This window comes from Phacochoerus africanus, chromosome 1 (assembly GCF_016906955.1).
Source record: "Phacochoerus africanus isolate WHEZ1 chromosome 1, ROS_Pafr_v1, whole genome shotgun sequence".
Lineage (NCBI taxonomy): Eukaryota > Metazoa > Chordata > Mammalia > Artiodactyla > Suidae > Phacochoerus > Phacochoerus africanus.
In genome coordinates, this window is record NC_062544.1 from 58,916,622 (window position 1) to 58,938,977 (window position 22,356).

The following is a 22,356-nucleotide window of genomic DNA, read 5'->3' on the forward strand; positions in this document are numbered from 1 at the left end:
TTGTATAGATAGACCACATTTTGTTATCAATTCATCACATTTGGATCATTTCCACCTTTAGTCTATTATTAATAGTGTTGGTATGAATCGTACTATACAAAGCGTTTTTCCGAACACTTGTTTTCAGTCTTTTCAGGTATGTACTAGTGGTGGGACTGCTGGGGTCATATGGTAATTATTCGTTTAACTTATTGAGGAATCACTAACTACCTTTCATAGTGGCTACATCATTCTATATTCCTCCAGCAATGTATTACATACAACTTCTCTATTTATCATCACCAACACTTGTTATTTTCCATTAAAAAAAATTTATACCCCTCCTAGTGGGTATGTCGCCGCATCTCATTGTACTTTTATTAGGCTGCTTCCCAAGGCGGTCTTTTTAGCATCTCAACAATGACCTACCCTTCTCTATTTCGAACTTTAACAAGACAGATGGGTCTCAGGGCAAATTTTGAGTTTCCCAGTGAAAACAGTAATAGGTAAATATCATTGAAGAAAAACTAATTAAACAGAAAGAAACCTGTTATTTTACTTATAAATGAAAGCGCTTCTACAGAAAAAGCCAACAGATCATTAAAAAGGGAGAACTCAATCGATGTGAAGAATTAAAACATTTAGAATTTTAAGTGGATTTCTTTTGTATTTGTGACAAGCTACTATTTGCCTATCTCATCTATTGGTAAAGTAAATAAAATCTATGATGAAAAGGATAAGACTTTTTAAGTATAAAGAGATGCATAGCAGTGCATCATCATCACATAGCATGTTTATGTATCCCACTTCCCCTGGGACCATGCCAGTTTGTGACTCTATACCCTAAAAGTGTCTGTCTTGGGCAATAAATTACATGATCATTCTATTATAAAGTTCTTGATGACATAATTTCCCAAAATATTAGCAGACCCTTGTGTATGTTTTCTACAGGCATAGCTGTTTATAGATAATCCGTGTAAACAGAATCCAATAAATAAAAAAAAAGAAATTTTACATTTTTGTAGAAACTTTAGAGCAGTAGTTTTTCCACTAAATGTTTTCCCCAACAAGCACCCTTTTATAGCAAATGAAGGTAACTCAGATGCTGTTGATTCAACTTGAGGAGGAAGAGAATGTTCAATTAATCTGTGAATTACATGGCCCAATATACGATTATTGGAAGGTGGTATATTATCAACCATTTCTTCTGGTAAGGCCCATTCTCCAACCATGTTCTGCAAAAATAATAATGAAAGAAACAAAGTAGAAATATTATTATGAGACTGATACACTACCTATTGCACTAACGAGGCACCCTAGAAATATTATTAAAAAGTGGAATTTACACATGCAGGGACTATGAAAATTGAAAGTAAATACAAATTATAGCAAAAGCAAGTCAATACTCTAAAATGATTATATTACATAAATGAGTAATATGAACAACACTTTTATATTAGAATGAAAAATGAGCTTCCTACTTAAAAGTAAAAAAGAAAAAACTCTAAAATAGTTAACAGTTTATGAAAGTAGTTATATTGAGTTAATTAAGACAAACTGTAATCCAAGTTGAGCATTAAAACACTAAAGTTGATATTATCATTAGTAGATAGATAAAAGACAGTGACAGTTATTCAGCTATTCTAAGTAAGTACTAAGCTTATTTTAAAATATTTTAAAGAGAGAGAATGAGAATTTTCATGCCCAGTATGTTGTTCTCTAAGTCTAGTATGTTTGGCTCCCAGTTTCTCCAACTTTCTTCCTTAAATGATCAATCGGTGGGAAAGAAAAAAACACACTGTACAGACCACATTCTCTGACTTCTGTGTAATAAAACTAGAAACCAATTTTACTTTTAAATATTAAAAACATTCCTTTTGAATGATTCTTGGATTAAATAAGAAATAAAAACTGTAAGTGTCTATAAATAATACATTAAAACAAAAGAGTAAAATAATTTGTTAAAAACATAGAATGGGATCAAACTGTACGCAGAGGAAAATTCACAGTCCTTTAGTCCAAAATGCTTTGCTCTAAAATAAAAGAAGAAGGAGTTCCCGTTGTGGCGCAGTGGTTAACGAATCCGACTAGGAACCATGAGGTTGCGGGTTCGGTCCCTGCCCTTGCTCAGTGGGTTAATGATCCGGCGTTGCCGTGAGCTGTGGTGTAAGTTGCAGACGCGGCTCGGATCCCGCGTTGCTGTGGCTCTGGCGTAGGCCGGTGGCTACAGCTCCGATTCAACCCCTAGCCTGGGAACCTCCATATGCCGCGGGAGCGGCCCAAGAAATAGCAACAACAACAATAACAACAACAAAAGACAAAAAAAAAAAAAGAAAGAAATATAAAAATAAAAGAAGAAGAAAAATAAATGAACTAAAAAGGGAAAAAAATTTAAAATAAATTAAAAAGAACAAGGAGGAAGAAACTCATAACAATGGAAGATGATATATTAGAGAGCAAAACTATTGAGATACTTCTATTGATATATTTATATAACTTATCCATACTAATCATAATGAAGTTTCTACTGGAGTTCTCATCATGGCTCAGCAGAAACAAATCTGGCTACTATCCATGAGGACGCAGGTTTGATCCCTAGCCTTGCTCGGTGGGTTAAGGATCTGGCATTGCCATGAGCTGTGGTGTAGTCAGCAGACGTGGCCAGATCTGGTGTTGCTGTGGCTGTGGTGTAGGCAAGTAGCTACAGTTCCGATTTGACCCCTAGCCTGGGAACCTCCATATGCTGTGAGTGCAGCCCTAAAAAGACCAAAAAAAAAAAAAAAAAGAAAGGAAAGAAAAAAATTGCTACCAGTTCTGAACAAAGGTAAAGAATAGCAAGTATCAATTCTGTAACATAATAGGAAATAAGGTAACAACAGATTTTTAAGGAGACTTAAAAACCCTTAAGAAAATATTACATTTATATTATATAACTGATTCACTTTGCTGTACACATGAAACTAATATAATATTGTAAGTGAACTACAGTCCAATAAAATTTTTTAAAAAAGAAAATATTACGTAAAACTCTATTATAATACATTTGAATTTATTAATATGGTAAAAATGTGTATTCTAAGAAAATACAAATAATCAACATTAATTTAAATGGAATCTGTAAAGATGAAAGTAATGAAAATGTTGTCAAAGAACTATACCTAGGAAACTTGAAGACACTGATTTAACAGAAAAAATTTTATTCCTTAATTAAATACAAATTTGAATGCTGTTTAAAGATCTCTGGGAAAAAACCTACATGTCTATTGACAGATGAATGGATTAAGAAGATGTGGTACATATACACAATGATATACTACCCAGCCATAAAAAAGAGAGAAATAATGTCATTTTCAGTGACATGGATGCAACTAGAGATTCTCATATTAAGTAAGTCAGAAAGAGAAAGACAAATACCCATATGACATCACTTATATGTGGAATCTAAAATAGGGGAACCTATCTACAAAACAGAAACAGACTCACAGACATGGAGAACAGATTTGCGGTTGCCAAGGGGAAGGGAGGAGGGAGTGGGATGGACTGGGAGTTTGGGGTTAGTAGATGCAAACTATTATATTTAGAATGGATAAGCAAGGTGGTCCTACTGTATAGCACAGGGAACTATATCCAGTCTTTTGGGATAGAACATGATAAAAGATATTATGAGAAAAAGAATATATATATATATATATATGACTGGGTCACTATGCTATATATTAGAAATTGGCACAATACTGTAAATCAACTATACTTTAATAAATAAAAGTTTTCTGAAATCTGGAAGAAGACAGAAAGCTTTCCAGTTCACTTGGCAAGACTCACATAACCCTGATACCAAAAAGATGTCAAAGATAATTGACAAAAACAGCATCCAAAAAGAAAGTGACAAGCCAACCTTATTTGGAAATATATTGCAAGAGTCATGCATACAATATTGAAAAAAATCATTACTATGTTGAGACTGACATTAATTGACATTTATTACACACTCACTATATTCACTGTTATTTTCATGAATTACGTCGAATGAGTTTCACAAAACTGTTACTTAAATATTATTATCTTCCCAATTTTGCAGAAGAAAAATCTGACAACTACAGAGGCTGAGTTATTTGTCCATAGTCACAATAAATAATAACGGTAGAGCCTAAATTAGAATCCAGACAGATTCTAGAACATGTGCTCATAACTCTATGCTATATTGAAGTTGTCTCTCCATGACCGAAAAAGAATTATTTCACAAATACAACAAAGGTTAAATATTAGAAAACCTATGATTATATCACCTTAGTACATTAAAGCTAAAAAATAAAAAGATATGATCATTTTGAGCAAGAAGCATCTGATAAAAATCAAAATTCACTTCTGATAGGAAAAAATGTAAATGAAACAAATTTCTTAATATGCTATGAATTGAAGATGACTTGCCTAACATTTTTACTTATTTTGCCAATGTACAATGCATTTTTTCCAATAAAGGCAGGAATAAGAAAAAGATGCTTATCATTAACATGAATAGTCACGTTACTCTGGAAGTTCCAGCCAGTGCTAATAGGGTAAAGAAAGAAGTCATAGGTTCCCTAGAAATAACAGAGGCTGCTGTAGAGCAGAGGGAGCTGCTGCAAGCTGAACTTCCAGTGCTCTGTGGTGGTGACAATTTTGGGAATATTCTCATCAGATCTTGCTGTGATGGTTCTGATCATTTTCTTTGGAAGTTTAACCTTAAGCCTGGTTCTCAAATCTACCTACCGATGTACTCAACTACCCAACATGTTTTGCATACTTTTTTCTGCTTACTCATCATGTCAACTTTTTTGCTTACAATTAAAAACTTTGATAAAATCATTGGAACTGACAAGACATATAGGGGGAGCTGACACATAGAAAGCCTCATAATTCTACTGAGGAGTATACAAAAAATGTCTTAAATAATGGGAAAGTCAAAAAGATCCAAAATAACAAGCTTTTTTTCTTTTTTTTTGTCTTCCCCTGTGGCATGCAGAAGTTCCTGGGCCAGGAATCTAACCCTCACCCCACAGCAGTGACAATGCTGGATCCTTAACCTGCTGAGCCACGAAGGAACTCTATTATAAGCCATTTAATTCTTCCCTAAATTAATCCGATTTAGTGTAATGAAACAAAAGTGCTAGTGTCACTTTTTTTAATAGGGTGATATCACAAATGGTTCTAAAATTGAAGCTGAAGAAACATAACAAATAAAAATATTCATTTAAAAACTTTAAAAGGATAATAATAAGGGAGTGCTCCCTTACCAGACATTAAAGCACTTAAAAACATAATGAAAAGAAAGAGTTGCAGAAAAAAGAGTATTCAGTGGAAAAAAAAATAAATTCTAGAAATAGATCTAAGTACATGAAGAATTTAGTACCTAATAAGCTTTCTATGTCATATTAGCAGTTTAAGAACAGATTCTTTTATGTTAGTATTGTTTGGGTTGGTCCCAGAATTTCTGATATGACAACACAAGAGATAAATACTTTTTGGAACAAATAAACAAACTAAAAAGTATTTATAATAGGTTTTTCTTTTCAATTAGTAGAATTTATTAGTATATACATAGTTATATTTAACTGTCACTTCTATACAAACTATCTTTTATTTGCAAAATTTATTTTGTTTTAGTCTAACGCCATTGGTTTTTTAACTGTGCATAATAATTACATGCGTTGTTCAAAATTAGGCAAATACTGGGTTGATTTGCATAATTATTGAGTGCATTATAATTGATTACTTATTTCTGCTTTCATTCATTGAAACCATTTATACTTGTTTTTTCTTTTAGGGCCACATTCGCAGCATATGGAAGTTCCCATGGTAGGGGTCAAATCCGAGCTGCAGCTGCCAGACTACACCACAGCCCAAGGCAATGCTGGATCTCCAACCCACTGAGCAAGGCCCGGGATCGAATCCGCGTCCTCATAGATACTAGTCAGATTCATTAACCGCTGAGCCAAGACGGGAATTCCAGAAACCATTTACACTTCTAACTAGACAAGTGATCGTTATATCATGTGACCAATCAGAAAATAATACAATAAAAACAGAAATAAGAGAAACTGTATTATTTTAAAATAAAAAAGGCTGTAAGTTCAAGACCAAGTTTAAGTGGAAAGTTTCCAGTATTCTAATGATTTTGTGATATACAGTCATTTAATCTGGTCTGAAGGAAACAGTCTAGGACTTATATCAATTGACCTAGGTTCCCATAATAGTTCTCCTACATGTTTTGTACCCTGTCAATTCCCCCCTCTTCATATGATAATATCTATCTCACTGGGTGTTGTCAAGATTGAATGAAATGCTTGTGTGAGTAGCCTATGTATAAATGTTTGACTAGAAGTTCTCAGGCTGCTGCTGGAGGCAAGAGAGAGTGCCCTATATGAGGGCTGACAGCCTCCACACTTCTACCCAACAAGAGAAACCACATCCAGCTGGCGTCACAATCAGAAAGGCATGCTCCCTCACAAGGGGTCAGAATAAACGGCCTTCCGTTACTGAATTAGCTGTAGAATGTGGCCAAACACAATGGAATAGAATGTTGACCACGGTGAGAACTGAATGCTAAGGTCAGGGGAAGGACTGAAACCTGACCAGTGGAGATAAGCAGGTCGAGGATTTGGTAGAATACATTTTACAGAATAAAAACTGCACTTAAAAAGGCCAAATAAAGACCAAAAGTTAAAGGGTTAGTAAAGGGAAACTTGTCACGTTCATTCAACTACGATGAACTAGAGATTATACTAGTTCATTAGTGAAGAGGAGCCAGAACTTTTTACCAGATCACTATTTCATATGCTTTTTATATATAATTACATAAATTGTGTGATAAAGTTCTAAAATATGTAATTCTTACTCCTTCAGATATTGTTAGAAATAGACATGTGACTATTAGTTTCAAAGTCTAATAGAATGGGCAACACCAGGTTAAGTACCAACTGGTCTAAACTCTTGCTTTAGTAAGACCCTTTTCCGTGTAGAAGTGCTCCATGACACCAGCACTTGCCATGCATATGTAACAACTAGTTATTATCTATTTATTTTAATATTAATATTTTACTATGCCTGCATCTGTATGCATTTTTGAGAATGTATAAATGCAAGACTCAAGATCCACCATCACGTAGAGAGTCCACCTGTCCTTGTGAATTCTTGCCTGCCTGCACACAGAGATCATGAAATACAACAAAGAGTAAACAGCCTCTGCTCTTGGCCACGATCTGTTCACCAGCACTGTTTTTATTAATTTACCTACACTGAATTTTCTGGAGACTGACTCTTGAATCCCTAAGACCATGGTATCCACCCATCTCCCCATCTTCATAGACTATGTGGACCTGACACTCTGCTTTCCAGGCTGGACCCACTACACTCACATGCTTCCCTATATTGTCTTGTAGGCACCTCATGGTTACCTAGCCTTCTGATTCTGCTTGCTTCCAGTATGTCATATTCTTTTTGTTGTGTATGGCCCGATGTGTCAGTATATTTGGTCCCCTTGGACCATGGCTAAGGCACCATGAGCACTTACAGACAGCATCTGCTTGGAAACGATGAGCTTGAATGTGGGCTGAAGTGAACACTTTAAGGGCAAGCCTAAGATCTTCCACGTGTTAAGTCCACTAGATTCCTCCTCGACTGTAACACTGCCCAAGTGTGCTGCACTGTTTTTTCGACAGATTCTGTTTATTTCTCTGCACATGATCATCCTTGGACCAAGGTAAATGCACCCCATTCTCATTTCTTGCCACTTCTAAAGACCAAACTGGGAATACGGCTCCCCCATCTACCCCCCTCCTTTTTTTTTTTTTTGGTCTTTTTGCCTTTTCTAGGACTGCTCCCACGGGATATGGAGGTTCCCAGGCTAGGGGTCTAATTGGAGCTGTAGCTGCTGACCTATGCCAGAGCCACAGCAACGTGGGATCCAAGCCGCATCTGCGACCTACACCACAGCTCAAGGCAATGCCGGATCCTTAACCCACTGAGCAAGGCCAGGGATCGAACATGCAACCTCTTGGTTCCTAGTCAGATTCGTTAACCACTGAGCCACAATGGGAACTCCCCTCATCTACCCTTTTAAAGAGGGAGGAGACATGCTCCTCCTTGATTAACTTAAATAAACAGAATCTGGGCCTTGGGAGATATCCATCAGTCCATAAAACCTGAGTGCCATTAGCACAACATTCAACAAAAAACAACATTGAGTTATGCCAATGATACTTAGCAGTGACATTTGAGTGTGGCTTTTGTAGAGTGGTGGTATTGATTTGAAAGTACGCACAATCTAGAATTTGTCCTCATAGATTGCTAGAATTTATCAATATCTGCATGGCCTGTAGTGCCCCAGATATTTCCAGTTTGGTGGACTCCAAATGTCTCATAATTCAATTATTGATGTGCTCAGAACAAAAAAACAGGGAGTTCTCATGGTGGTGCAGTGGATTAATGATCCAGCTCATCTCTGTGGCTTTGCTGCTTCAATCCCCAGCCCAGCACAGTGGGTTAAGGACCTGGTGTTGAACCAGCTACAGTCGGTTGCAGATGTAGCTTGGATCAAAAAAAGAAGACAAAAACAAAAACAAAACAGACAAATGCCTTTTCTCTTAAGACAGAGAAAAACCTCCTACAAGATACAACAGATCGTTTTTGATATCTGCTCCCTGGGCTTTCCTGAAATGCAGTCTTTTTACTTATATATAATAAAACCTAACAAGAGATTATCTTGATACAGTGACCAAAGGACTTAGAGTGAAAGCTTCTGATAAACCGACTTCAAGAAATAACACAGGTAGCAATTCCACAAAATGAGGCTTTGCCTTTTTTTAGAATACAGATTACCAAGACATTCAAGCTGCGTTAATTCTGTTTCTATGATGGGTGGATTGCTCTTGGCACAGCACTCTGCAGGCAGGGAGGAAGAGATAAACATCTGTGATCCAAAAATACAACTAGGGCTCCTACTGGCAGCCTACAATGGTTGTTGTAGCCATTATAGCCCTCAAGTTCCAGGGATATTATACTTAACATTCATGGTCACGGACCTTCCTTTAGCCATTTAAAGCTTCTGCGCCAACCAGTTCACCACATTTTCCCATTTTTATTGGTCTGAACCTCTGGGAGCACTCCTCAACCTGCCCAGCTTCTCTTATTGAGTGATAACCTCTTGTACTACATCTTCTAAGACTTTTTCCAAGACCTTCCATAAGAATACATTTTTGCACTGTTACCTAGTACTTGTGTACAGGTATATATAGAATAGGAAAAAAATTTTTGTGAAATGCTTATCCTCACTGCTGGGTGACATGCTTTATTTTCTATTGCATTGCATACTGTATTTCTCTTATTTGTTGTGTTTCCATTTAAAAAAATAAATAATAAATAATGATTGTGATCCATAAATTAATTTCATATTCTAGCCTCTATCCACTGTTTGAAATACAAAAAATAAAGAATATTTTATTCAACAAGACATCAGGAATCCTCAGTTCTGATTTCATGTCTTTAAGTTATCATCTTGGATTCATCTCATCGATAAATCTGCAAATAGGAAGAGTAAATGCCTAACTTTAACTTAAAGCAGAGACTTACAGAGTAGATATTTACTTATCAAGCATATTTTTAAAATAATATGATTCTCAGAAATTTCTCAGAATTGGTAATAATTAAAGAGCCAGATCACTCACATTTGTAGATCTTATTTGTGTGTTTTGAGATATTAATTTTGGGTTGCTTATTTTATAGCATCTTAGAAAATAGTTTTTTCTTTTTTCTTTCTTTTTTTTGTCTTTTTTTGCCATTTCTTGGGCCACTCTGGTGGCATATGGAGGTTCCCAGGTTAGGGGTCGAATCTGAGCTGTAGCTGCCAGCCTACGCCAGAGCCACAGCAACGCAGGATCCGAGCTGCGTCTGCGACCTACACCACAGCTCACGGCAACGCTGGATCATTAACCCACTGAGCATGGGCAGGGGTCAAACCCACAACCTCATGGTTCCTAGTCGGATTCGTTAACCACTGCGCCACGACGGGAACTCCAAAATAGTTTTTCGTACAATTCCTGGTTTTGATTTTTTTCCCATAATTTAAGTCTTTAAAAACTATTATCAATTCTTACTATTACTCCAAATGCAATAAAATTTAGGTCTCTTGGAAGACAGACCAACTTATTAAATTGTATCCAAGAAAAAGTTTCATGAATGGGAGATGAGGTGATTTCTTAACTCACATCCAAAACGTCAGGAAATGATGTCTAAAGCAGGTATAACTCAACTTCCCATTTATAATATTCTAATTCACCAAGCAATCAACATATTTCTCCTTAAAGTTCTTTGGACATACCCAAGATGATATCTTCAGCAGTTACTGAAAAATTCTGATGGGGCAAGGGACTCATAGTTAGGACATCCAAAATACATCCTCAGCTTACTTTGGCTTACATGCTTGAAATTAAATGAAATCATGGAGAAAATGCAAAGATAGGGAAAGTATATGTACAAGCTCACAGTTCACAGAATTAGGTCACTATTGAGTTAATACCTTTAAACCTATTGGCATCTACTCATATTTCACAATTCAGTAGAAACTCATTCCTTCTAATGAACCCTCCCCCATAGCCTCCCATGCTTATCCTAACTTAACAGCACACTCTGGAATGGTTTTTCTCTCATCTCCACTAAAGAGTGAGCACCAAGAGGGGAGGATCTCTACCTTCATCACATTATATCCACAATTCTTAAAACAGTGCTGGCACATACTAGGCATTCAATATTTATTTACTGAATTAGTCAATCAGTAGTATAAGCTCAATATAGTAAACTGAATAATAATGAATGAATGAATGAATGAATACAACACTTTAGTAACTTTAAGTATAAAGAGGATTTAGTTACCCAAATAAGATTGGTAGACACAACCCAACTCCACATCTGGGAACAAGGTCAGAGACTGTTATCCTCACAGAGAGCAATGAGCAAGAATCATGAGTATGAAATTAGCTAACCCTGGAAGCATTTCTAGAAGTAACAGCTTGTTACTGTTACTACATCAAGGCATCCTTTTTTAATGGCAGCAAAATGCATCTCAGTTACATTGGACTAAATTATAAATAATTTATAAATTGGGACTTTACATAAGAAGTTCTGCCAGGGGTTGTAATAGGATCCCCGCGGGGTAAGGAGCAGCCTTTGTGAATGGATAGATGAGGTCTGCTCTATGGTGAGCTGTTTGTGACCTGGTCAATTTCATATTCCTAACTGGCCATTTGTCTTGGGTCTCCTAAATTAGACTGACCCAATGGTGTACCCAAGACTGGCAGGTATTAAAAATAAGCTTCAGGCATTCCAGCTGTTTGTGGCAACTGCCCTGGGCCTCCTCACTTAGCTTTGTTCTGTCCCAGTACTGCCTTGCTTCCAAACTGCTGGCTTCATTCTCATTTTCCAGTCTGGTTCTCACCCAATCTCAGCTTTGATCATTGGCCTATACTTCTGCCTCTTCCTGTTTCTGGCTACTTCAGGTAAATTAACTTGAGCACCTTAGTTCCAGCTCTGAACTTAACCCCTGCACTAGTTCTCCTGGCTGACCTTCTGTTGGGGGGCTGTTCCATCTCCTGCTAGGGAGAGGGAATCAGATGTTATAAAAACATATCCATTATTACGGCAACATGGAAAGTCTAGTAGCTATATTCCAGTTACCATGCCTGGGGAATCTAGCACTCAGAAAAATACCATACTCCACAGGGAAGACCTGAGATAAAACTTGGTAGCTTTCACAGCCTCTGTTCTTTGCCTTCCCTTCCCAGACTTTGACTCCTCCAACCACCCAACCAACACAAGAGTGGCCGGATATCCAGCCTGATGGGGAGTGGAGCTCCCGTAACCTGGCAGCCCTACAGGGCTTCCTGACCACTGTGTGGGTCCTGATGTTGAGGCAGGTTCCGGGGGAAAGGATGGGTGCGCCCCTGTGCCACCTTTGACAGGAGGAAGAGAGGGGGACCCTTAGCAGATGTGACTCAGTTCTGACTTCTCATCAGGAGCTGTTGTGGAACAGGCTCCGTGTCAGGGCGCTGGCCTGTTTCAGCGCTGGCCCTGCGGAGTGAATCTGGCAGCCTTCCTAAGTCACTGACCTCCAGACAGGTCAGAGTAGGGTCAGCTGGCTGGCCACACCCTCCTGCCAGACAGTCTGGCCTTCAGGTCCCAGAAGAGGCAGGGCCCTGGTGATGTACGGTGCTCACACACTGGCAGGCTGGGTGCATCTCTGTATAGAATGTATGCCTTCGCGCCCCTCTGTGCCAGAGTGCTCAGTCTGGACCACATCTTCTCACCCATGGTAACGAGGGAAAGGCAAACGTTAAAGCTACTTCACCTGCCATGCTCAGTAGAAGACTGTTCTGGCTAGAAGCAGAATTGTGAGTAGCCAATGCTTTTCTATCAGTGGATCCTATGGTCAATTCTGGCTCACCGGGAAATCTGAAGAACTAGTCCTCATCCATTAACAGCTTTGACACAGAAGCCTGATCACTTCGATCCCAGCAGTAGCCTTCCCCAGTCTACCCTGACTTAATGCCACAGAAACAGACATGCTTGATTCTAGTCTGTCACAAAAGATGATGCAGGACAACAGCCTCCAGCTGCTGTATGATTACTTTTGGAGGGAAATTCAAATTGGTCATCGGCTAGAATGTGGCAAAGATCACTGTCAAAGCCTACCAGCTCACATTTGAGGGAGCCTGGCACCTCCCCAGGCAATCCAGTAACTCTAGCTTCTAACAAGTCCACAAGCTCAGAAAATTCAGTACTCGTGAGTGGTGGCAGGCTTCTTTTTCCCAAACTCTGATCTACCGATTAGTTTTAAGTCAGGCAGCCAGAGTTGCCAAGCTGATATTTTGTCTTACAGGTTTGATTACCAGGGGTAACTGAGACTAAGCCACTCTGAAAGATGCTCTGTCCTGAAAGCTTTTGTTTCAGTGTTTCTGAAATTCAAGGACAAATCAGAGGCAAACAATGGGTAGCAGCTTCTGCTGAGCATTCCCATTTGATACACTCAAAGTGACTCACTGATATACCATCAGTGGAAGAGTAGCTTATTTGCCCCCAAATGACAGATTCCTACCCTGCTTCTGGTTCTCTGTTCTGGCAACCCACATGGCACACTGGGAGTTACAGCAGCTATGTGGCTAGCCCAGCTTTTCAAAACACAATTGCCTGGGTCTAAAACAAATTCAGATTAAGGCTACTGCATTTCTCCTGACCCTCAAAGTCAGGACTTTCTCCCATGTCCCCCTTGGGACAGCAGCACCCTAGACTTTACATCAGATCTCTTCTTGTGCCACGGCCACCAAATAATTCTGGTGCTAGAGGGAATCTTTAGGAAAACAGTAATCGTCATTCCTTAGTTGCACAAATTAGCCTTTGTCCAACATCAGGAGGTAGCGGTCTCCCTCAAGATCAATTTCATACAAATTTCTATGGTCTTGGTATTCAAAGAGCTTTTTCTATATCCAGATTCACCTGTCTGCTGCCATTGCCCAACCAGGGACAGTCAGACAGGCTTGGTTAGAATTTCTCTGATGTTACAAAACATGGAGACACTATGCCTTGACCATCTTGTCACTGCAAAATTCACACAATTTTTCCACGCAGAATACCCTTTCTCAGAGTAATGATCATTGTCACTCCCTCCATTTTCTTTGTTTCACTGCTAAGGTTGATACTTCAAAGAGCTATAGACTACCCTGGACTAGCTTAGAAATGGCACCGACCAAAGTAGGAAAGACCACTTATTCTGGGTCCAACGTACTAACAAATATAGCTGACAAACCCTGGGTAGTGGACAGGATTGGTGGGGTGAAGAGTCTTTCAGATGAGAGTTTCTCTAGTTCTCAGCCCAACGCATCTGCCCAACACCAAAATCCAAAGACTTTCTTGGATCTGTTCGTGTGTCTTGAGCTTACCAACCCCACTGTGTTCTTGCTACATTTATCTACCAAGACACAGGTTTAATGTTCAGATCCTTAGAGCTGGCTCTAAGATACTAGATGGGAAATCTGAGCAATTGATTGAAAAGCAGCCGGGCATGATGCATAGAAGCCGGCTCCTACAGCTGTCAAGTAGGTTAAGGAGGAACCAGAAAATCAGTGGCAGGGAGCCCAGAGGAGACTCGCGTATCCTCCGTCTTGCCCGGCCCCAAACAAGAGGGAGCCTGGGAGAGGAGTGGATTCTCCCTAGTCTACATGATTTAGAGCAAATACAAGTGAGTGGTAGACATTCCCCCTAGTCTTGTTCCTATCAGTCATCCAGGACGCTTCTCTTTGGCTATATCCTTCTCACTCCTCTTTCCATTCTACTTCTATGTGGGTGCCATTTCTTTAGCTTTGCAAACCATTTCTCAATTCAGGTCTAATGCCTTGAACCTGATGTCTTAATTCAACTATCCCTACCATGGTTTTCTAATGAACTTAGATTGTCTCACATTTGAAGAAATTTTTTTTTTGTCTTTTTGCCTTCTCTAGGGCCGCTCCTGCAGCATATAGAGGTTCCCAGGCTAGGGGTCTAATTGGAGCTGTAACCGCTGGCCTACGCCAGAGCCACAGCAACTCAGGATCTGAGCTGCATCTGCAACCTACACCACAGCTCATGGCAATGCCGGATCCCCAACCCACTGGGCAAGGCCAGGGATCAAACCCGCAACCTCATGGTTCATTTGTTAACCACTGAGCCATGACGGGAACTCCACATTCGAGAAATTTGAAGCCAAATATCCTTCCTATGACCCAAGCTTCCCTTTCCTTACACAGAAAACATACCCCATAGGCACAGTCCCAGCCCTCTGCCAAGCCTGTTCCAGCACTCTGAAGTCTCTGACCCGCAACTGTTAGAAAGTTTCGTTTCTTGGGAACCACAGACCTAGGGCAACTATAGCTCCATTTGAGAACAAATACATAATATTTTGCTTTGTAAGTTAGTATCGTTATGCTTGATTATCATTCTTATTCTAGGGAATAACTGTCATCCCACCAAGACACAGTCAGACAATAAAGCCTAGCCTCAGAAAGCCAGCCAGAGTGCCTTACCATTACAGCAGGAATTTAAAGAGTTGTAGGTAAAACTCTAAGCAAAAGGAGAGGAAAATTATAGTTATGAAATGCATAAACCTGAACTTAGACAAACCTGGAAACATTCCTTTCAGTACCAAACTTCTTTCTTAGCTCCTGTTTTGGAGGCTGATCATGGCCCTTGTGACCTGTCTTGGGAAATGTGTTACTGTAGCAGCTGCCTCTGAGGTCTCCATCCATGCCTTTACCCCACATGATAATGTGGGGCATCAGGTACATGGGCAGGCAGAATTGCTAAAGCCGAATCGCCTGGTCGAAAAACTCAACCACTATCATGTAAGTAAACTGTGTAGCCTACCTACTTAAAAGTCACATATATCCCTGCATATCTGAAAATAAAAGATATAATCATCATATCTTTATAGTCAAAAGGTGAGTCATTAAGACATTCTCAGCAGGGCACACAAAAGAGGCCATGAAACAAGCAATTTCATTTGAAATTAAGGGTTCTGTACTTAGAGTTTGTACTTGGAGACATTGAAATATGTTTCTCCAAAATTCACATGGTGTGACCCCAACACAACCCCCATTGTGATGCTATTTGGAGGTGAGGTTCTAGGGAGATAGTGAGGTTTGGATGAGTTATAAGCGTGAAGGCCCATGATGGGATTAGTGTCCTTTTAAGAAGAAGAGGGACCAACATTCTCCCTCTCTCTTCTTCACGTGAGGACATGACAAGAAGGTGGCTGTCTATAATTCAGGGAGAGAGTCCTTACCAGGGAACTGCATCAGCTGGGATCTTGATCTTGGATTCCCTAGAACTGTGAGAAATAAATTCCTATTGTTTAAGCCACCCAATCTAGACTGTTTTCTTAAGGCAGCCTAAGTTAATAATATACTGGATATCTTTAAGTATACACATACAATGACAACAATAATAATAAAGAGGAATGATCTATTCACAAGACTTTAAGACTCGTCTACTAAAATCTATCACTATGCTTGAGTCAGTTATCCAGTGGCATTACTTGAGCGGTACAGGCTCCAAAGTGATCTGCCCATAGGGAACTGATTAAATACTAAATCATGAAGATTTGGATTATTTACTGGGAAGCCAGGGAGTAAGGCAAGAGCTAAGCTGGAGATGTCAGATGTCAAATCTAAAAAGGCACTGGATCAACACCAAAGGCTGGAATTGGAGAGTAAGAACAAAACAGTGTCTGGAGCCTTTGGGTCAAACAAGTCAGATGAGACTTACATACGAAGACATACGACCCTGTGGCCCATTTAGTCCCACATATACCTATTTCCCAGTGGAAAAAGATCCAGTAATAGTAAATGTCATAGTATAAATAACTCTGGGGATGGGTATGTATACATCTGCTTTAGTGACAAGAGTATGAATGTTAAACCATACATATACAATTACAATTACAATGTATACAGGTTAATGGAGAATCACAAGCCAAAAGTGCTATTAATAAAAACATGCATTACAGCACACTCTGTAGGGTTAACCCAACAACCACAACAAACTCAAGTGACTATTAACCTAGCTGTTTTCATTAAAAACAAAAATAGCAGCAATTAAAAACTATGACTAGTCTTAGACAACACGGACGATGTGCTAGACACAAAACATCCTTCCTCCAAACTGTAGGAATTACAGCTATGCCGTGCTTGTGGGTATGCACAGGAGAGCCCTGCAAACTGCCAGTGCTTTGTAACAGAGACTTCTTAGAAAAATCTGCTTCTGCAGGAAACCATGGCCATGAGCTAATTTTAGTTTATGAATACCCAATTTTAGTAACTCAAACTTATTCAGTAGATAACTGCTAATAAGCAGCTTATGTAAATATGAAATGTTATGGAACTGTGAGTCATTTGCCAGTAAGAACCATGAAAAGTACTTGCATCTGGGGGAGTCTGGGGTTTACCAGGAGGAGTTCACAGCATAAGCAAGAACCACTGGCTGCTATGTGGGGGCTGTGCTGTCAGTTGAGTTGTAGCAGCTGGGCTCCTGGCTTAGCTGGATGCCCATGGTCCATAGAATTTGGGGGTTCTTCCCTACTCTCTACTAAATAACTTGTTATCCTACAGCAGTTGCCTGGGAATCCCAGTAGGGTCTGGCTGCTTCATGATGCTGATCCTGCCTCCTTCTTAGGAGAGACAACTGACACTTTTGGCCACATCGTTCCTGGACCAGAGCTCTCTCACATGTAGCCATTCTATAAAGAGAGTATAATGACGGGGAAACAATGTGAAAAAAGAAGAATCAAATTTTTGGCAGCTCTCTATGACATGCATATGAACAAAAATTTGTTTTTATGCTAATTTCTAGGTGTAACATTTAAAATTTTTAAACATGATAGCTTAGTCTAACAGAGCTTTAGAAGTATGAGCTCAGGAGTTCCTGTTGTGGTGCAGTGGGTTAATGATCTGGCTTATCTCTGTGGCATTGCCGGTTTGATTTCTGGCCCAGTGCAGTGAGTTAAGGATCTGGCATTGTTGCAGCTGTGGTGTAGGTCACAGATGCAGCTTGGATTCAAAAATATGAGCTCAAAACCAGGAAATATCAGTTCTATTAAGGATGGTGGCTCTGAACATTAATAAGGTATGATAAGGATGTAAATGTTTTAAAGATTAATTTCTAAAGTATGTGTTTGAAGGATTAAAAATCCTGAGCAGTTAGCAATGACAAATGTGGGCAACTATTCTACAGTTAAGTCAGATGTGTAGTTAAGCCAGATTTGTTGACCGTCTGCCTCCTGTGAAAGCCTCCTTGAGCCATATAACATATTTTACAAGTTGAAATATCCATTTTTTACTTATGTGCAGGAGCATTTAACAAATATCTGAAGAGACAAAGGCTTTAATAGTAGGGAATGATAATAGGATAGTTTGCAATCTACCCTAATACCTGTACATGGTATATTTTCCATCACAGAATCAAAAAGAACACAGCATATAAACACATTATAAGAAAGCCTAGGAGTTTCCATCATGGCACAGCAGAAACGAATCCAACTAGGAACCGTGAGGTTGTGGATTCAATCCCTGGCCTCGCTCAGTGGGTTAAGGATCCAGCGATGCTGTGAGCTGTGGTGTGGGTTTCAGACACGGCTTGGATCTGGCATTGCTTGCTGTGGCTGTGGTGTAGGCCGGCAGCTACAGCTCCAATTAGACCCCTAGCCCAGGAACCCCCATATGCCGTGGGTACTGCCCTAAAAAGACAAAAGAAAAAAAAAAGAAAGCCTAAGGTAATATTCATTTCTAGGAAAACAGCAAAGGCCATAAACAAAATAAATTGCATTACCAGATGTTCACACACTCCTAACAAATGTTTACAATTTCCTGCAAAAGAAACATACTGGCTGCTTCAGGATGTGGGTGAGACAAGCATGTTTTTGTGGTAACAATTTCCCAAACAAGAAAAAAATTAAAAAGACAAATCTTTGCTAAGCTGCAGACAACCAGGTCTCCTGATATATGAAAGCGACAAGAATATAGTAGATAGAGATGGTTAAGAAACAACTTAGAAATAAATATTTCATGAATCAGCAAAAGCTGTCAAAGAAAATGACTTGTAACTCACAATAGAAAGAAATATCTTCACAAAGTTTGATATTGTCAAAGCCTCTTATTATGTAGCATGGTTCTTTAGACTGACCTACTAGATCTGGTATATTTACAGTTACATAAAATAAATATGCACATATATCTTGTAAGGTTCTGGTCAATCCTTAATAAATAATAATTATTTTAGTGATACAAATATAGATTCATCCAATTAAAATATGGTGTACATTTAATCTCATTTTCTTTCCTTATCTTTTTATCATAAGCTCATCTTCTTTCAATATTTACACATTAGTGTTATTTTACCCTTTGCCCCAAAGTTCATTGTCATCCATTCATTTTCTTTGTGCATCCTTTCAACAAACACTTGTTGAGTATTTGCTAAATACCAACAAATGATTGGGACCAATCATCTTTTCTTTTTTTCAGGTTGCACTTGCTACCCTTCCGGAACTCTCTCAATAACATTTCTAATAATAAAAAGCCTCATCCTTTACTTCATTGCTAAGGAATTACCTGGGACTCCTCTCCAATCACTATTCATTTCACATCTTTCCTACTAAAGGTGAAATGAAGTGGGATAGGGATGGCAGAGTGGTGAGGAAAGAAAGGAATACATATTATTTGCATCCAAAATGCAGTGCACTTGACTAAGTGTTTAATGCATATTATCTTAAGTTTCATAACAGTAAAATAACACAGTCATATTATTATCCCCATTTCATAAATTGTAAGACCAATTCTCTTAGCACTTAAAATACTGGTCTTAAGTTCTCACAGTTAGCAGTTAGCATATTCCAGTAATGGGACCTTGGTCTGTTTATCCCTAGTTTTTAGCGATTCTTCTTCTTCTTTTTTTTTTTTTGTCTTTTGTCTTTTTAGGGCCACACCCTTGGTGCATGGAAGTTCCCAGGCTAGGGCTTGAATAGGAGTTGTAGCCACTGGCCAACACCACAGCCATAGCAATGCGAGATCTGAGCTGTGTTCACGACTTACACCACAGCTCACGGGCAACGCCAGATCCTTAACCCACTGAGCAAGGCCAGGGATGAACCCACGTCCTCATGAATACTAGGCAGGTCTGTTAACCTCTGAGCCACAACAGGAACTCCCTCAGTGGCTCTTCTAAGAAGCACGGTTGGCACCCCATACTTTTTAAAAATTGTTGAATAAAATTTTGTTTGCATCTATGCTACTCAGAAAATTCGAACTTCCTTCTCTTCCATTTGCCTCCAAAAACAAGATGCTATTTAGATAAATTACTAGAGAAATACATTAAACCAGGGGTTCTAAAGCAAAGGTAGCAGCTTACACAAAGAAAATTGCTAATTGAGAAATTAAAACCTGTTTAAAATTCTGAAATCTACCTACCCAGACAATGTACTACATTTGGCTTTTTTCAGACCACTCTTTAATATTCCTGGAAGTAGCAGATAATAGATTATGAATAGGTTAGGCCTTTAAAAGTTAGCACTATAAATATAAATTAAACCAAGGGCAGATGCAAATATAAAATGCCCAGTTTTATTAATATGGATGAAAAATAATATCACAAAATTAATGCTAAAGAAACATTTATTCTTTGCCTTCTAATTATTTCATATATACCTTATATTCTTCATAATCATTGTTATCTAGCAAGTCCCTTTTCTCCAGTTCTATGAGCTGTTCTGTAGAGGGTTTAGCTGATAGATGCTTAAGAGAGGCTTGCTCATATATGGGCTTTCCATTAAAAAACAATTCCTTCCAATCGTGCATCAACTTATATGGAATCAGGCTATATAGCAAGGGAAAAAAAAAGGTAGAGATGAATCAGTGGTTAGTTAAATATACATCTTAAATCTCAGTCTATTACTATATTCATTCCCTGTGGTCTAGTGTTTAAGGTTAGAGGCTCCACTTACTATGACATTCCTAAAGCCAGGAAAATGGCAGAAGCTTAGTAGGTATGAATAGATGAATAAAAGCCACTGGTTCTTCAAACTTTCTTGGATTGTGCACTAAAAGCAAAAAAAAAAAAAAAAAAAAAAAAAATCCCAAGACCTAAAAATAATGAGCACTATCACAAAACTTTGGTCCTTTGATTTCCAGCTGTGATACTGAATGGCTCGGTAATGTTTGGAAATCATTTAAATGCTCCAGTACCAGTCTCCACCTATGCAAAATGAACAGACCTTCCAAGGTCCCTTTAAGATGACAGTTGATTTATATATTTGCAGATAACTTGTGACAGAAAAATCTAATGTATGGTGGTCTTATTGGCACTGCACATCTGATAACCTTTACAATTATTTTTTAGTAACTTTTCTATTTAAGTCAGATGAATGACTTGGAAGTAACAGGATGCAGAGATGGGAAAACAGTTCCAAGAGGAACAAAATGTGCAAAGGAAGGAAAGCACTTGACATGATTCAGATGCAGTTCTCTAAAAATAGTAGGGCTGCAGCTTGAAATTACAACCTAAAAAGCAGCATTTCATTTTATTCTGATAAACCTTGAAGACAGTACACTAAATGAAATAAGCCAGACACAAAAGGATAAATTTTGTATGACTCCACTTACATGAGGGACTTAAAACAGACAAATTCGTAGAGACAAAAAGCAGACTAGAGGTTACCAGGGGCTGGAAGGCAAGGGAAGGGGGAATTATTTAATAGATACAGCATTTCAGATTGAGATGATTGAAAAAGTTCTGGAGAGGGATGGTGGGGTGGTTGCAAAATAGTGTGACTGTACCTAACGCCACTGAACTTACACATGGTTAAAAACCATGAAAATAGTTTAAATGATGAATCTCACATTATGTATGTTTCTCCATGATGAAGTAGTATTTCAATTAAATGTAAACTTCACATATAATTATGTTTTCTTTTAATAAAATATTTATACTTGCTAAAAATTATTTTATAAAACTATGGAAGTTTAGAAGTTAATACGCTCTGGCATAGAAAAATTATAAAATCAGAATTATTGAAATGGCATTGACTCCTGCAGTGAAGTAAACAATGAACAGCTTGTATATTGTCCAAAACTTGATGTTGCAATTACTGAATTAATATCCTATGATCCGAATATTGAGAATTTTGTTAGAAAGCAATCCTAACAAAGGTCAGTTCATGTAAGTAAGCTGATACCAAAAATATTCTTGGGCTTTAGAAAAAAAATAACATCTTGTTTAGGGAAGTACATAGGAGATTAACATGAGTTTATTTGGCTGTTAGTAGTGCAGTCTAAAAAGATCTTATTAACATATGTAATTGTATTCTGTCTCAAATAAAAGACATTTAAAAGTTAATGATATCAATACTTTTGGAACTTTAAAATTCTATGTGCTTTTTCATTAAAATAAAAATGCCTTCATATAACCAATATATTTTCTGTATTAATTTTCATGAGGCAGGATTTACAGAGTAATAAAAGACAGACTAGGGTATGCTTCTGTGAAATATTCCAATAATCAAAATAAAAAATCCTCAGTGTACTAAGTTGTGCTGTGTAACTTGATTTTTAAGACACCTATTCCACATACAAATAATATTTTTTGGGCGAAAAGGAAACTCTAGGTTGCCTCAAGGACAGGTGGTTACATCTGGTTCCCTTCATGCTGGCCCCCAGCCAGAGCTCTTGGGACTATTTCCACAACCTCTCCCAACAGAGGCGCTCACAGAAATGCGATTCGATGAAACTTTTCCCACAGTCTTCTTTGCAGGCAGGCTCTTTGTCATTCTCTGAC

The 22,356-nt window shown here is 38.4% G+C and overlaps 1 protein-coding gene across 2 annotated transcripts in view; it reads right to left on the bottom strand.

Moving 5' to 3' along the window:
• Positions 1 to 22,356, bottom strand: part of SPEF2 (sperm flagellar 2) — a 174,072-nt gene that overhangs the window by 107,559 nt on the left and 44,157 nt on the right. For both annotated transcript variants that reach the window (XM_047767236.1, XM_047767225.1), the window contains exons 10-11: positions 20,232 to 20,400; positions 995 to 1,214 (exon numbers count right to left, since the gene is read on the bottom strand). In XM_047767236.1, the coding sequence (XP_047623192.1) occupies positions 995 to 1,214; positions 20,232 to 20,400 (389 nt within the window). The remainder of the gene's footprint in view (positions 1 to 994; positions 1,215 to 20,231; positions 20,401 to 22,356) is intronic.